At 56.1% G+C, this 15,511-nt stretch overlaps 1 protein-coding gene and 1 non-coding gene across 2 annotated transcripts; one reads left to right on the forward strand and one right to left on the reverse strand.

Moving 5' to 3' along the window:
• The first annotated feature begins 1,986 nt into the window (after positions 1 to 1,986).
• Positions 1,987 to 10,891, forward strand: CEL (carboxyl ester lipase). Its single transcript, XM_032478743.1, has 11 exons — positions 1,987 to 2,094; positions 4,290 to 4,443; positions 4,534 to 4,656; positions 4,855 to 5,052; positions 5,658 to 5,788; positions 5,935 to 6,042; positions 6,142 to 6,259; positions 8,359 to 8,545; positions 8,708 to 8,911; positions 9,958 to 10,155; positions 10,522 to 10,891. The coding sequence occupies exons 1-11, from the start codon at positions 2,029 to 2,031 to the stop codon at positions 10,802 to 10,804; spliced, it is 1,770 nt and encodes a 589-aa protein (XP_032334634.1). The 5' UTR covers positions 1,987 to 2,028; the 3' UTR covers positions 10,805 to 10,891.
• A 1,262-nt stretch (positions 10,892 to 12,153) lies between these two features.
• Positions 12,154 to 12,225, reverse strand: TRNAA-UGC. The gene has a single exon. It is a non-coding gene; the product is annotated as a tRNA-Ala (tRNA).
• Positions 12,226 to 15,511: the final 3,286 nt, after the last annotated feature.

Below are 15,511 nucleotides of genomic sequence, written 5' to 3' on the forward strand. Positions count from 1 at the left end.
CACACCGTCCACGCCCGGGGGACCAAGGTGGCTGAGGCACACAGACCACCCCTCCGCTGGGTTGGGGTCCCAGGGTTTGGGGGAGATCCATAAGAGGAAACCCAGAGCTGGGCAGTAGTTAAAGCAGCAAGAACAGAGTTTATTCAGGATTATTGCAATAAGGGAAGAGAGACTTAAGCACACAGTGGAGCTCAAGTCCAAATACAGCACGGGCAAGTGGGAATTCATAGCCACAGAGCAGGGAGAGTCCGTGGATGGAAACTTACTGGGAGCGAGCATCACAGGTGAGGGGGCTTCTGGCGAGACTGACCTAGCAGGATTCTTGCTGACGGCAGGCCAGGGTGGTCAGAAGCACCTGGGGGATGGCAGAGGGCGGGGAACCCAATCAGACATTGCAGGGGCTCAGGTATGGATGGCGGGGGATACTGGTTAAACCAAACTGGCAAGATTCTTGCTAAAACTGGACAATGCAGAGCTGGAAAAGAGTCCGGAGAGCCTGAGTAGAGTTTGGTCAAGGAAAGAGTCTTTGTCAGACCTCAGACGTCGGCCAAAGCTTTCCTGGCTGAGATTAACATCCCAAAAGTCAGATCTCTAAAGCAGGATCAACCAGTGGAGGCACTGGGCAGACGCAGCCAGGAGCCCAGCGGTGAGCCTTCCTGCTAGGCTCTTCCGGGCCTTTCCGGACACGCTCCTCTGGTGTTTGCTAATCCCCTGCTCTGTGCAGGACCAGGTGGGCCCTTGCTGTTCTATAAAGAAGTAGCCACCCCCTATTATTGAAATTCAGGAAAAAACCCTCTCCCCTGCCTCCCCTCCAGCCCCCCACCCACCTCCTTCCTTTCCTCCTTTACTGTAAATAAGACTGCACTCAGTGTCCTTGAGCACACGGGGCCCCCTCCCCCACAGTCAGAATCACTTCCTTTAGAACAGACGCTCAGAACAGGAGGAGCTGGGCAGAGCTATGAGTCAGCAGGTGTGCTTCCTCGTCACTGACAGCACCCCTCGAATCCTTTGCGCCCCAGTCCCCACACCCCCCAGCTGAAGCCACGCTTGTTGCTGCCCATCCTGCAGGGCCCCTTCCTCCCAGCGTCCTGACTTCTCCCTCCTACCAAAAGCCACCCCCCCTTCCCTACCTTTCCTGCCCTCTCTCTATCCACTCTGCATCACAACAGATGTGGGCGCTGGAAACAGTAACAGGTAGACTGGCAGACAGGTGTCTATCTGTAGGTCCCTGTGGGTCTTGGTGATGGTCACAGGCCTGTGGCCCCAGGGTCTTCACTTAGGCCATTTCTGTGGCCAGAAAGCCCAGCCGTTCCTTTTCCTCAGGAAGCCCTCAGGGCTGGGCTTGAGCCTCCCGTCCTCCCATCCCAGTGCTGTCCCGGTGACAGTGAGGTCTCCCCACACTCAGGGCAGGACAGCCTCCTGATGCTCAGGTCCCCGCCTCCCACCTCACACTGCATAACCAGTGCGCCCTCAGTACCGAGGGGCAGCACACTGGCCACCCAGCAGCACCCAGCCCTTTTTGCCCTGGAAGTCACGTGCCCAGTCCCCTGTAAACCCCATCTGCTGAGTTGCAGGCAGGGCACAGGGAGGAAGCACACCCACTTCCCCAAGGTTGAAACGAAGCCCTTGTGCCGGTGTCAGAATGCAGGGCACTGGGCACCCAGCCCTTGCAGCTCCCGCCCGTGCCACCTGCCTCTGCTCCCAGGTAGGCAGTCACCTGCACAGGTACACTGTGGGCAGCAGGGCACCTGGGAGCAGCCGGCCCTGGGAAGGAAAGACCATCCCTGCACGTGTGTGTGTGTCTGCACGTGACCTTGGCCAAGCCTGAGCCCGGCTGGAAACAGCAGCTGTCTCCTGGCCTCACATACACCACCTGGAGTGCGGCCAGCCTGGAGGAAGGGGCAGAGGTTAGGAGGAAGGGGGAAGAGACCCTCTGCAGGCAGCTGCCAACCCGGGCTCCCGGCTGGCTCTGGCCCCATAAATACCCGCAGGCCAAGAGGGAGGGCCACATACAGGCAGACACACACCATGGGGCGCCCGGGGCTGGCCGTCTTGGGCCTTGCTTGCTGCTTGGCAGTAGCGAGTGCAGCGAAGGTAAGCGAGCGCCCAGCAGAGGGGCCCCTCTCTGTCCGCTAGGCCAGACCCGGGAACACTGGGGACGGGGCCCAGCAGAGGGAAGACAGACAAAGTCACTGGCAGAAAGGCCCAGCCTGAGAAAGAGAAGCCAGCAGCAGCCCCAGCAGCGCTTGCTTCTCCTTTGCAGGGTGAGTCGGGCTGCCAGATAAAAGGCAGAACGCCCAGTCCAACTCGAACGTCACCTAAACCAGGAAGAATTTTTGATACATGTTCCACACAATATCTAGGACATAAATATACTTAAAAAAATCATCATTTGTCTGAAACGCAAGTGTAACTGGGCATCCTGAGTTTTTACTTGCTGAGTCAGCTGCCAGACCTGTAACAGCCCTCGGGCTCCTTCCTCTCTCTAGAGACGACGATGTCGTCCCCTTTCCCAGAAAGGGGGACAGGGGCCCAGAGCAGACAAGCAACTCGCTCAGCATCACACAGCCTCAGTGGCTGAGCAGCAGTCTGGAACCTGGGCTAGTCCAACCCTGGATCTGCCTCCTAATGGAATCTCCAGCTTCTGTTCCTCCCAAGGGGGAGGTGACTGCCAGCTGGTTGCAACAGCTCCCCTCCGGAGTGAGAGCCAGGAGGCCCAGCTAACCCTCCCGGGGCAGCTATAAAATCTACCCTCCCTTGGGTAGAAATGGGGCAAGGAAAGCACTTCCAGGAGGGAACACCAGCCAAGCCACATGCAGACAGTGCAGGCGCCGGCCAGTCCCTGCTCCCAATAAGGACTCCAACAGGGCCCCCCGAAGCTGGTCTCTCCACCCTGCTCTCGGCACCCCTGCTGCCCGGAAGGAGGTCCAGGCACTGGTCCTGGGCCCCTCCTGCCCCCAGGAGGAGGTCCCTTCGAGGGAGTTGTTCTCTGGATGCTGAGAGGACACTGGTTTCCTCCATGCTACTCCAGCAGCCAGTGACACCCCTCCCCACAGCTGCCATGAAGTCCGGGGTCCCATGCCGTGGGACCCCCCACCCCCGGGGCCCTCAGGCCAATCTCCGTCACACAGATATACTTTTGAGCAGCCATCTCCAGTCCCCCAGGCCCTGATCTGGCCCTGTTCCCTCTCCCAGCAGCTGGGGAAGCTGGTCAGGAAAAACAGGGGGGGAGGGGTGCCGGCCGGGGCCTGCCTCCTGGGCCCAGACCCCCAGGCACCTGCTTCTGCCTCCCTCCTCTCTCCACTTCCAGCCATCCCCACTCCGCACCCCAGCGAGGCCAGGGGGCCCCTGTTAGCCTAGACCTCAGAGGGCAGCTGGGGCCCAGCCAGGCCTGGGATGTGGGGCTGCCCTGCTCTTGCCCACCTGGAATCTAGCACAGGTGAGAGCTGGGAGGTGTCCACCTGTGCGCTTGCCCTGGCGGGCAGACGGGAAGGAGCACCGAGGGTGGAGACCGCAGGGAGAAGGGCCTGGCTCTGAGGTCAGGCAGCAACATCCCAGCAGGGCAGCTTCAAACAAGAAAGCCTCAGTTCCCTACAGGAAAAATGGGCAGATAAGCGCCAGCCCCCAGGCCCCTCGTGAGGACGGGGCATGTTGGCCCATGTGGGACCAGCTCAGTGCAAAGGCTGCATACACAGCAGTGGTTCTGGCCACCTCAGGTGGGTCTGGGGTCTTGCCCAGCTTGGAGCACAGGGGCTGTGAGGAGACTTGGGACCTGGCTGGTTGGACACCATAGGGAGGGAGGAGAGGAGGAGAAAGAAGGGCCCACGGCTCAAGGTAGCTCACAGTTGGGCACGAAACAGTCAGTATCCACAGAGCATCTCCCACTGCCGGCAGCCGGACAGGCAAACAGGCCATGAGGGAGAAAGTGTTTTCACCCATCTTACAGATGGGGAAGCTGAGGCTCAAGGTCACAGAGGGCCATAGGAAGAATCCCAACTTTCACCTCACCTGTCTCGGCCTCCTTGAAGGGCTTCCTTGAGTGAGAACACATGGGTGGGACCAGCTTTCCGTGAGATTCAGGGAGCAGGACACCCTGTGGGGCGGGGGAGGCAGGGAGCTGGCTCCTCAAGCCACGTGGGCAGGCGGCAGGAGTCTTGGTCTCGGGTGCAGATGGGCCCCTTCTTGACGTTGTCTCTGGGGAGCCTCTGGGCACTCAGGGCCTGCTGGGTGGCCCCGGCGCGCTGGAGACTAACCAGCCCGAGCCTGCCTGACCTCGGCCTCCCGTCCAGCTGGGCGCCGTGCATACGGAGGGCGGCTTCGTTGAAGGCTTCAACAAGAAGCTGAGTCTCTTTGGCGGCGACTCTGTTGACATCTTCAAGGGCATCCCCTTCGCTGCCGCCCCCAAGGCCCTGGAGAATCCCCAGCAGCACCCCGGCTGGCAAGGTGGGAGGCGGGGGTGTGGTGGGCCCTGCAGCCCCGGGGGTGGCCCGGGGCGCCCGCCATCCTCACACCAGCCCCGCCGGCCGCCCACAGGGACCCTGGAGGCCAAGGACTTCAAGAAACGATGCCTGCAGGCCACCATCACCCAGGACGACACCTTTGGGGAGGAGGACTGCCTCTACCTCAACATCTGGGTCCCCCAGGGCGGAAGTGAAGGTCAGCTCCCGCCCCCGCCGTGCCCGCCACCTCCCCCGCTCCCACGGGAAGCCCCCCAGGCCGCCAGAGGCCCGGGCCCAGCCCCTTGGTCGGGTCTGGGGGCCTCAGAGCTGAACTTCCCTGACATCTGCACAGAGTGGAGAGGGGGCACGGGAGGGGGTGCATCTGGGGTCACCGAGCCCGCTCCCCCTGCCTCAGTCTCTTACGACCTGCCTGTCATGATCTGGATCTACGGAGGTGCCTTCCTCATGGGGTCCAGCCAGGGGGCCAACTTTCTCAGCAACTACCTGTACGACGGCGAGGAGATCGCCACCCGGGGCAACGTCATCGTGGTCACTTTCAACTACCGCGTCGGCCCCCTGGGCTTCCTCAGCACCGGGGACTCCAGCCTGCCAGGTCCGCCGGGCACCGTGGGCTCGCGGCGGGGTTGGGGGGGAGGGAGGAGCCAGCGCACCCTGCCTGTGAGCTGAGCCCAGTGGGGCGCCCCCTCAGCACAGCCCCCCGACAGTCCCCTGGAAAGGCGCAGAATCCTACTTGCAGAGTGAGGGGGAGCTGGACTGTGAGCCCCAGGAGGAGCCTCTTGGCAGCTGCAGTGAAAGCGAAGAGGCTGCCGGTGGCCAGACCCAGAGGGATGCCCGGGGGGAGGCCCAGGAGGACACCCACGCCTCGGGGCAGGGAGCCACGTGGAAGAGACAGGAGATGGGACGTTAAGATGGTGGATCGGCCGACACAGAAGCCACAGACAGACAAGAGGGGCTATGGTGGGGGCGGAGCGCTGCACAGGCCTGGCCCTTCTGCTCCCCTCCCCTATCCTGAGCCCCACCCACCCAGACCCACCTAACCAGCCTCCTGGGGACCCTCCACGCACCATCCTGGGGCTCCACAGTCTCCCTGCAGTCGGGGACACTCTCACCCCACTCACGTGGATTGTGCACCTTGTGTGGGCCAGGGTGTGGGCCCTGGCCAAGAGTCCAGGATTCAGGCCCCCGCCCCGCCCCCAGGTAACTACGGCCTTCGGGACCAGCACATGGCCATCGCTTGGGTGAAGAGGAACATCGCGGCCTTCGGGGGAGACCCTGACAATATCACCATCTTTGGGGAATCAGCCGGAGGCGCCAGCGTCTCTCTGCAGGTCTGGGGACCCCTGGAGGGGAGGGCCTTCCCCCAGGGGTGTGGGAGGGGGCTGACGGGGATAAGGAGCAGCTGGAGCTGACAGGCAGGGTGTCCTGGGCGTCCCCTGTGGGCCAAGGTGGGTGACAGGACCCCTGTGTGCTGCAGACCCTCTCTCCCTACAACAAAGGCCTCTTCAAGCGAGCCATCAGCCAGAGTGGCCAGGCACTGAGCCCCTGGGCCATCCAGAAGAACCCCCTCTTCTGGGCCAAAAAGGTAGGGAGTGGGGGTACCTTTCCATTCCTTCCTCCTTTCCATTCTCTGTCCTGGACCCCACATTCTCTGCCCTGACCACTGCGTCTCCCCAACCCCCAGATCGCAGAGAAGGTGGGCTGCCCCGTGGACGACACCTCCAGGTTGGCTGGGTGTCTGAAGGTGACCGACCCTCGTGCCCTGACACTGGCCTATAAGTTGCCCCTGATAGGCCTGGAGTGTGAGTGGGGGCTGCTGGGGCTGGGGTGGGGGGCATGGGGGCTCCACAGCAGGGAAGGCCGTGCTCCCAGAGGGAAGAGGAAGTGATGGCTGGCTGGTGCCCCCGGGCAGCTAGCTGCATGGTCCGGCTGTAAGGGGAGGAGTGGCCAGTCTTTCCTCCTGTCCTCCGTGGGTCTTGACCCCTTTGAGAAGCTGATGAATGTTTGGGCCCCAATTCCCAGTAATGCATATGTATGCGATCATTTGCACAAAATTTGGGTGAGATTCAAGGGGAGACCAAGAGCCTCTATACTAGACAAACTCATTCTTTCCTCCAAGCATTCATTCAACAAACATTTCCTGAACACCTGCTGGAGCATCTGGCCCTTCCAGCTCTGCTGCTCTACACTCCAGGAAGGCCAGGGGACTCCAGCAGCAAAGGCCTATGAGTGCCAGTCTCGTCAGCCCAGTAGGCGAGAATTCGCTCTTGTTCCTTCTTCTAAGATAAAGCACGATGGGGCCGTAACAGTGGCACTTTTACTTAATGGGAATTAGACTATGAGTGCCCGGCAGAACGAAACCGCAGCCAGCAACATGGCCCCAGGTGCAAACCAACACTGTATCGGAGGGTTCTGCACCTGCAGATTCAACCAACTGCGGATCAAAAATGTTGAGAAAAAAAAAAATCCCAGATGTTTCCAAAAAGCAAAACTTGAACTTGCCTCTTCTTGGCAACTATTTACATAGTGTTTACATTGAATTTACCACTATTTGCACAGCAGTTACAATTGTATTAGGTATTATAGGTAATCTAGAAACAATTTAAAGTACACGGGAGGCTGTGGGTAGGTTACATGCAAATACGACACCATTTTACATATTTGCGACACCATTTTACATAAGAGACTCGAGCCACCGGATTTTGGTGTCCGATGGGGGTCCTGGTCGCAATACCCCAGGTTTGCAGAAATACTTCATTTCCTTTAGAGCTGAACGGGAGGGAAAACGGGCCAGACCTAATAACAGTGGAGCATCCAGCTGCCGAGAACCAGCCACTTGGTGCTCTCGGGCCAGTTCTGGGGTCTGGAGGGATGTGCAGGCCTCGCACCATTTCTGGGTAGCACACTAGAACCCAGGCCTGAGAGGGGGCACCGCTTTCTCCATCGGTCCCCTTGGCATTTCCAGGTCTTCCTCCTTCCTGATTTAGGCCCAGCAAGACGAGGGAGACAGGAAAGGGCCACTGGCTATAGTGAGAGGACAGTCTTGGGCCCTGGACCAGTGGTTCTTGTTGACTGAAAATGTACGTCCTAAAAGTTGAGAGTTCTGTTTTATTCAGTGGACTTTCTGAGGACTCAAGCCTGGGAGGCAGCCTCTCAGATGGCTCTGAGGGACTGTTCCAAAGAGGCGGGGGAGGAGCCAGGATATACAGGCGTTTTTGCCCCAAAGACCAGGGAGTCAGACATCAGAAGAGTATTGTTAATTAAAGAAAACCAGATATCACAAGTTAAGGAATTCAGTGCTTTTTTATGTATGGGAAGGTGCAAAGATCTGAGCCATTGAAATCGCTCCCCTGATCTGCCCCTGAGCCGTCCAGGGCCAGCGTCCTGTGCTTTCCCACCCCGAGTCCCTCAGGGGACACCGTTGGGGGAGCTGCAGAGGCTGGGCCGCCTGTTTGTCTCCACCCTGAGTTCCCTCCGCTTCCTGTTGGGGGCAGTGGTAGCAGCAAATGACTTGATGGCCACAGCGTCCTTTTTTTACCGATTGGGCTGGCAATATTTTTCATTCACATTCTCAGTGCTGGTGAATTTGTGTCCAGGGAAGAGTCTGGAGACTGTTCTGGTTCTCACAGCTCAGGAGGGGGTAGAGGGGCTGCTACTGGTGTCTACTGGGTGGAGGCCAGGGAGGCTGCTCAACTCCCTACACAGCACAGGACGGCCCCCGCGACCTAGAATTCTCCTGCCCCGAACGTCGTAGGGCTGTGGCCGAGCAACCCTGCTCTCCAACAGAGGAGGCAGATCTCTGCCACAGCCTCGTCAGGGCCACGTCAGCTCCTGCCTCGGATGTCAAGGGGAGGGCAGGTGGGTGCCGGCAGGGGTGAGGACCTGCCGCTCTCCCACCCAGACCCCATACTGCACTACCTGGGCTTCGTCCCCGTCGTTGATGGAGACTTCATCCCCGATGACCCCATCAACCTGTACGCCAACACCGCTGATATCGACTACCTAGCAGGCTCCAACAACATGGACTCCCACCTCTTTGCCGGTCTCGACATGCCAGCCATCAACAACCCCCAAAAGAGCATCACCGCGTGAGCTGGGAGTGTGGGGCCCAGGGCAGCTGCGGGAGGTGTTGGCAGAATGAGGGAGTCAGCACCATGGTGGGGATGGTGGTCCGCCCGTGGCCCTCTGCAGAGAGGGGTGCAGATCCCCTCCTGTGGGCAAAGGGTCCAGTGCTGGCTTGGTTCCTGCAGGGAGGACTTCTACAAGCTGGTCAGCGGGCTCACCATTGACAAGGGGCTCAGAGGTGCCAACGCCACCTTTGACTTCTACACCGAGCCCTGGGCCCAAGACTCGTCCCAGGAGACCAAGAAGAAGACCGTGGTGGACTTTGAGACCGACATCCTCTTCCTGATACCCACGGAGGTCGCCGTGGCCCAGCACAGGGCCAACGCCAAGTGAGGAGGGAAGGGTGGGGGAGGCCCACCTGGGATCAGGGAGGCCGTGCAGGTGGGTGGCTCCCAGGTGTCCGGGAGGCTTGGGAAAGCCTGCTCGGGTCCCCACCTGTGCAGCGCCGCCTGCTTTGCCCAGGCCTCACCGGGCCTGAGAGAGCCCCTCCTCCCCTCCCAGGCTTTATGAAACCCTCCTGTGAGCCTCCTGGCCTCTGCCCAGCCCTGCACGCCCTCCCACACCCCACAGTCCTTTTATCGGAGAGTCCTTGAGTCTGCCTTCCACCCCTCCGGCTGTGTAGGAGGAGAGAACACTGGGTGGTGATCTCTGTGATGGGTTTCAAGTTTGCCAACTCGCAAAATAACTTAAGCCTGTGGCCACATTTAAAAACCTCCGTATAATAATAGCCAATGAAAAATGAAAAAATAAGTTAAGAATGCTTAAAAAGTAGGGAGGAGGGAGGGCATAGCTCAGTGGCGGAGTGCATGCCTAGCATGCACAAAGCCCTGGGTTCAATCCCCAGTACCTCCATTAAAGGTAAATCCAAAAAAACCAAAGCCACAAAAAACAAAACAAACCTAATTACCTCCCTCCTCAAAAATAAAAACAAACAAATAGAAGTAGGGAGATAAAATCACCCCTAGAAGTCTAGGATGAAAGCTTGGCAAGAACTTTAGCTCTGAGCTTCCTGTCAGTGAGGCCAAAAGGCAAACATCTGAGGGCACATACTATCTTGTCCAATCACATGAAGAATACAAATTCATTTGCAGAGAAAAAAACCTTCCTTGATCCTGAATTACAAAAGGAAGATGCCTTAAATACGTTTGGTGAAGCAAAGGACAGATCCAACTGAAATCGTAGAACCCGTGAATTTGTAAATTGGCCACAGCTTTCCCTTCCCCAGGTGTAGGGACCCAGATGGTGCTTGAGTTGTGCAGGAACTCCCCAGACCCTTCCCTGATCGCCCCACGGCCTCCCCTGGGGCCCACGTCTGGGATGCGCGGCCCCAGGTGAGCACCCTGCCAACCTGGGGGGTCTCCCCTCCCCGCCCCAGGAGCGGCAAGACCTACAGCTACCTGTTCTCCTACCCCTCGCGGATGCCCCTTTACCCCAGCTGGATGGAGGCCGACCACGGGGATGACCTCCAGTACGTCTTCGGGAAGCCCTTCGCCACTCCGCTGGGCTACCGGGCCCAAGACAGGACTATCTCCAAGATCATGATCGCCTACTGGACCAACTTTGCCAGAACTGGGTAAGGCAGGGGTGAGGCCTCCTGCCGCCTTGTCCTGCAGTCCCTGTTCCCTCTCTTACACTTAACCTCCCTGAGCCTCGGTACCCCTGTCTGTGTAAGGATAAGAGCTCCTGGCTGGGCCCCAGGGTGTGCACATGCCCAGCCAGCGCCCAGGATGCAGGAAAATGTCCCAGTGGCTCCACTCGGCCTGAGGGTGGAGGACTGCCCAGACAACCCGGGGCGGTGCTGAGTCGGGGACGTGGGTCTCCAGCCTCCCAGAGCCTCCAGACCCCACTCAGCCACCCAGCTCCTTTTTTTTTTTTTTTGAGGGTTGAAGCACTTTTAATCACAGAAGAGTCACTCAGCCTTTTTGTGCTTACTCCGCAGGGACCCCAACGTGGGCGAGTCAGCTGTGCCCGCAAACTGGGATCCCTACACCCAGGAGGGCGGCGACTACCTGGAAATCAAGAAGGAGATGGACAGCAGCTCCATGAAGCAGCACCTGCGGACCAGCTACGTGAACTACTGGACGCTGACCTACCAGGCGCTGCCCACGGTGGCCGACGAGGCCTCCACCTCCCTGCCCCCCATGGCGGACTCTGAAGCCACCCCTGTGTCCCCCATGGGGGACTCTGAGGTGGCTCGGATGCCCATAGCCATTGGCTTCTAAGGTCCTTGGCCTCCAGAGGCCACAGGGTGGGGCCCCGGGGCCCACCTTCCCTCCTGAGCTCTTCCCGAATAAAGCCTCATCCTTCTGTCTGGAGTCCTTCTTTGCTACCCAGCTGGAGGCAGGAGGCTCTCAGTTGTGGTTATAGCATCAGGTGCCAGGGCTAACGCATTTCCCCATGATCTGCCAGTCCTCGAGCTCCAGAAAGCCGACAGGACCATCCTCGTTTTACAGAGAAGGAAACAGATTTGGAGCAGTGAAATGTCAGAGCCAGGACTGGGATTCAGGTGTCGACCCCTCCATGCAAGTCTGCTGGCTCCGAGGGGCTGGGCTCTGCCCCAAAGGGTGGGCAAGGGTGGCAGCAGCCGCAGGCAGGAGGACAGCTGGGCTCTGCAGGCGGTGGCCTCTTCTGGACCAGTGAGTCCAGCCACATCCAGGTCCTCTGGGTGCGGTGAGGGACCTCTGTGTTCTAACTATGGTCTGGGAAGAGAGACAGATTCTGCCTCCAGCTGGATCCATATCAATGAGAGAAGAAAGCATCACACTGGAAGGTCAGAAGCAAAGGATGTGAGAGGCTGGGCCCTGGGCTCTGGCAAAGGTAGGGGATGGGAGGCAGAGGTCAGAGTTGGGGAGTCTGGGAGCCTGGCCCTGGGCACATGCCCAAGGTCACCAGAGCACGATTCAAACCCAGAGACCCCAAAGCCAGTGCTCACAGCAATGCCAGGGGCATCTTCCCTTCCCGTTACCCATTCTTTAGTCTCTGTCGGGTGGGGGTGAGGGCTCAGAAAAGAGATTCCAGAGTCCTGAGCAGCTCAGCCTGGGGTGGGAGGGGCAGCAGCACCAGGGGCCCTCGGACCACTTTCCCTCTCCAGTCGCAGACAGAAGACCTAGGCTGGGGGAGCGAGTCCCGCAGTGGAGTGGTGGTGGTGGTGGGGACAAACCTGGCCCCCCAAGGAGCAGCGGAGACCGCAGGCTGGCCTGGGATCACTGCCCTGGACTCCCCGGCTTGGCCGAGGGCCTTCAGGTTTCGTGAAAGACCCCCGCGGCAGCGCGCGCTCTCCCGGCAGCTGTCCCTGCTTTCAGCTGACGGAGCCCAAGGGCGCAACACGCCCTCCTCCACCACATCAGCACCTGGCGACTCTAAGTGTTTCTACCTGCTGGGTCCACTCTCGGAACCTCCTTGGGCCTGGCCAGTCCTGGGACGTGGCACTTCTCTCCCTTGCTGGGGGAAAGCACAGCTGTGTCTGTCACTCAGGACATCACACCCCCGGGTGCCTGGGCTGCATCAGAACCCAGGTTTCCCCACTGCTATTATTATTATTGTTATTATTTTTTGCTGTTGTTGCTGTTAATGGAGGTACTGGGGATTGAACCCAGGACCTCACGCATGCAAAGCACACGCTCTACCACTGAGCTATAGTCCCGCCCACCAGCTGGGGTGCATCAGAATGGCCAGGATCTGGGGTTGTGTTCAGTCCCTGGGCTGCACGGAGAAGGCCTCCCTGGCAGAGGCGAGCCCTGCTGTGGGCCTGGGTGACACCATCGAGACAGCGTGGGGACATCTTGTCTTCACCTGGCTCTTGCCTTTAAAAGCTGTATCTTGGGGACAAAGCTGAAAATACCTGTTGCAGGCTGGAGGCTGTCCAGGGTCCTGGAGGCTCCCAGCGGGGCCAAGCATTAACTATATTAGCTCCTCTCGTGGTGAAGCCCAGGGGAAACGCGTGGGTGAGCTCGGGACAGTCTGTTTACCACCGTGATGAAAGGTATTTCAGTGGCAAGGCTGTGCCCAAGCACGCCCATGGGCTGGGAGTCTTGGTGGCAGCCCCATCCCCTGCCCCCATGCTCCATATTGCAACCTTCCCCAAGGGAAAGATTCAAAGCACCCACCTCCCTGTGACATAACCAAAACAAACTTGGACAAAGAACACAGCATCTGGGGGGCTGCAAGCTCTAAGGGCACCTGCCCAGCTACCCTTCAGGACAAAGTCGGTACCAACACGGCTGCATCTGAAAACTGGTGACTGCATAAGACAGTGGGCCTCAGAACCACATGGCTCTGACTTCACCTTGGCCAGAGAGGGATGGTGTAGGGTTCCTTCACTGGCAGGAATCAGCACCATTACGCCAGCAAAACAGCACTTAGCCTGGATTCATCGGATGCCGGCGAGGATGAACGGCCACCCTGTGCCTGACAGAGAGGGTCTTCTAGTGAGTTTCTGGGTGAAATCAATTGTAGAAAGAGTTGCAGAAAATCCTAGAGTTGCTGGAAATTCTAGTTCACAAGTAGCAGAAATGCTTAAGGAATGAGGCCAGCTGTAGCCTTAAAAGCTGCACTACAAATATTTCTCCCAGACATAAAAGCCATAGGAAAAGGAATTCTGAGGCCAGAGACAAGGATTCCAGGAGGTAAAGGGTCGATCACGGGGCCTGGGTGGGGGCCAAGGATGCACAGCCCTGCACTGTAATCTTTACTATTTCCTTCCTTCAGCTAGCTTTGGGTTCAGTCTGCTCTTTTCCTAGCTTTTTAAGGTGTACAGTTAGGTCACTGATTTGAACGCTTTCCGTATTTTTAATGTAGGTGAAATTTCTTCTTGGCACTGCTTTCACTAGATCCCATAAGTTTTTTGATACGTAGCATTTTTGTTTTCATTCGTCTCGAGGAATTTTCTAATACCCCTGGTGATTTCTTCTTTGATCCATTGATTGTTAAAGACTGTTTTGAGGGGGAAGGTATAGCTAAGTGGCAGAGTGTGTGCTTAGCATGCACGAGGTTCTGGGTTCAATCCCCAGTACCTCTGTTGAAACATAAATTAATTACATAATAAACCTAATTCTACCCCCCACCGGAAAAGTGCTATTTAATCTCCACTTACGAGTACTCCAGCGTCCCGTCTCCTGTTCATTTCTGTTTTTATTCCACTGTGATTGGAAAAGATACTTTGACTCCAAGCTTTTAAAATTTATTAAGACTTGTTCCACAGTTTAACACGCGGTCTATGCTGACCAAGGCACCACATGCCCTTGAAAAGAAGGCGTGTTCTCTGTCGCGCTCCGCACACGCCCACCGGGTCTGACCTGCCTTACTGTGCTGTTCACGCCCTGTTTCCTTCCTGGTCTTCCGTCTGGTTGTTCCAGTCATTATTGGAAGTGAGGTCTGAAGTCTCCAACTGTCTCCTTTTCTCTCCAATTACACCCGTTTTCGCTTCATGTGTTCTGGGGATGTGTTTGCAATCGCTGCTTTCTAGATGGATGGAACCTTTACATCAATACTGTCTTTTTCTCTTGTTACCTTTTTGACTTAAAGTCTATTGTGTCTGATAATAACATAGCCACCAAGCTATCTTCTGTTTGCTATTTTTAGAGAATATCTTTTCCATCCTTTTATTTCAAACTTTTTGTATCTTTGTAGATAGGTCATGTTTTTTAAAAATCCACTTTGTCAAACTCCAACTTTTTCAGGGGGCAATTATGTTTATTTATTTATTCTTAGAGGAGGTGCTGGGGATAGAACCCAGGACCTCGTGCACGTTATGCGTGCGCTCTACCACTGAGCTCTACCCTCCCCCTGAACTCTGACCTTTAATTGGAGAGTTTAACCCATTTATATTTACAGTGATTACTAACATGGATTTCCTTCTTCCATTTAGCTATTTGTTCTCCATGATTTTTGATCCTCAATTCTGCCATTACTGCTTTTCAAGGACCTGGTTAATTTTTCAATAGTGCACCATTGTGATTCCCTCCTTTCCTGCATATTCCTAAAAATTTTTTCTTATAGATTACCTTTGGGATTACAGTGAACATCTTAAACTCATAGCAACCTAGCCTGAATAATACCGAATTAGTCTCAGTAGTATACACACAGCCCTGTTACCTCCATCCCGCCCTCTTTTTGTTGTTGTCACAGATAACGTCTTTATACGTTCTGTTCCCATTAACATAGATTTATACCTATTGTTTTATGAATCTGCCTTTTAAATCATATAGCAAAAAAGAAGAGTTACGAACAAAAGTGCAACAATACACTCTTTTAGAACTGCCTACTGGTTACCTCTACTAGGGTTCTTTATTTTTTCATTTGGCTTTGAGTTAATGTCTAGTGCTCTTCCATTCAGCCTGAAGGGCTCCCGTTAGCATTTCTTATAGGAAGGTCTATTAATAACAAACTACTCTAACTTTGTTTATCTGGCAACATCTTAATTTCCCTTCATCCTTAAAGGATAGTTTACTGGATATAGAATTCTTCTTCTTTCAGTACTTTAAACATGCCATCCTATTGCCCTCTGGTTGCCATGGTTGCTAAAGAAAACTCAGCTGTTGATCTTATCGGGGACCCCATTGTGACAAATTCTTTCTTTCCTGCTGCTCCCAATATTTCCTCTTTGTCTTTCAACAACTGTGTTATACTGTATCTTGGGTGGGTCTCTTTGAGTTTATCCTGCTTGGAGTTCATTGAGCTTCTTAATGTGTAGATTTATGTCTTTCATCAATTTTGAGATTTTTCAGCCATTATTTCTTCATATAATCTCTCTGTTCCTTCCTCTCCTCTCCTGGGACTCTCATTATGCATATGTTGTTACATTTGATGGTGTCCCTAAAGTCCCTTGGGGTGTGTTCAATTTTCTTCATTCTTTTTCCTTTCTGCTCCTCAGGCAGAATAATTTCAATTGCCTTAACTACGAGTTCACTGATTGTTTCTTCTGCTGGCTC

The sequence above is a fragment of the Camelus ferus genome, chromosome 4, assembly GCF_009834535.1.
Source record: "Camelus ferus isolate YT-003-E chromosome 4, BCGSAC_Cfer_1.0, whole genome shotgun sequence".
NCBI lineage: Eukaryota > Metazoa > Chordata > Mammalia > Artiodactyla > Camelidae > Camelus > Camelus ferus.

What these genes read in the sequence shown, in the direction of transcription:
- CEL (XM_032478743.1), top strand. Translation starts at nt 2,029, where the DNA reads ATGGGGCGCCCGGGGCTGGCCGTCTTGGGCCTTGCTTGCTGCTTGGCA. An exon ending in CCCCCAGGGCGGAAGTGAAG is followed by an intron (nt 4,657 to 4,854) that starts GTCAGCTCCCGC and finishes CCCCTGCCTCAG; the next exon opens with TCTCTTACGACCTGCCTGTC. An exon ending in GCCCCTGATAGGCCTGGAGT is followed by an intron (nt 6,260 to 8,358) that starts GTGAGTGGGGGC and finishes TCTCCCACCCAG; the next exon opens with ACCCCATACTGCACTACCTG.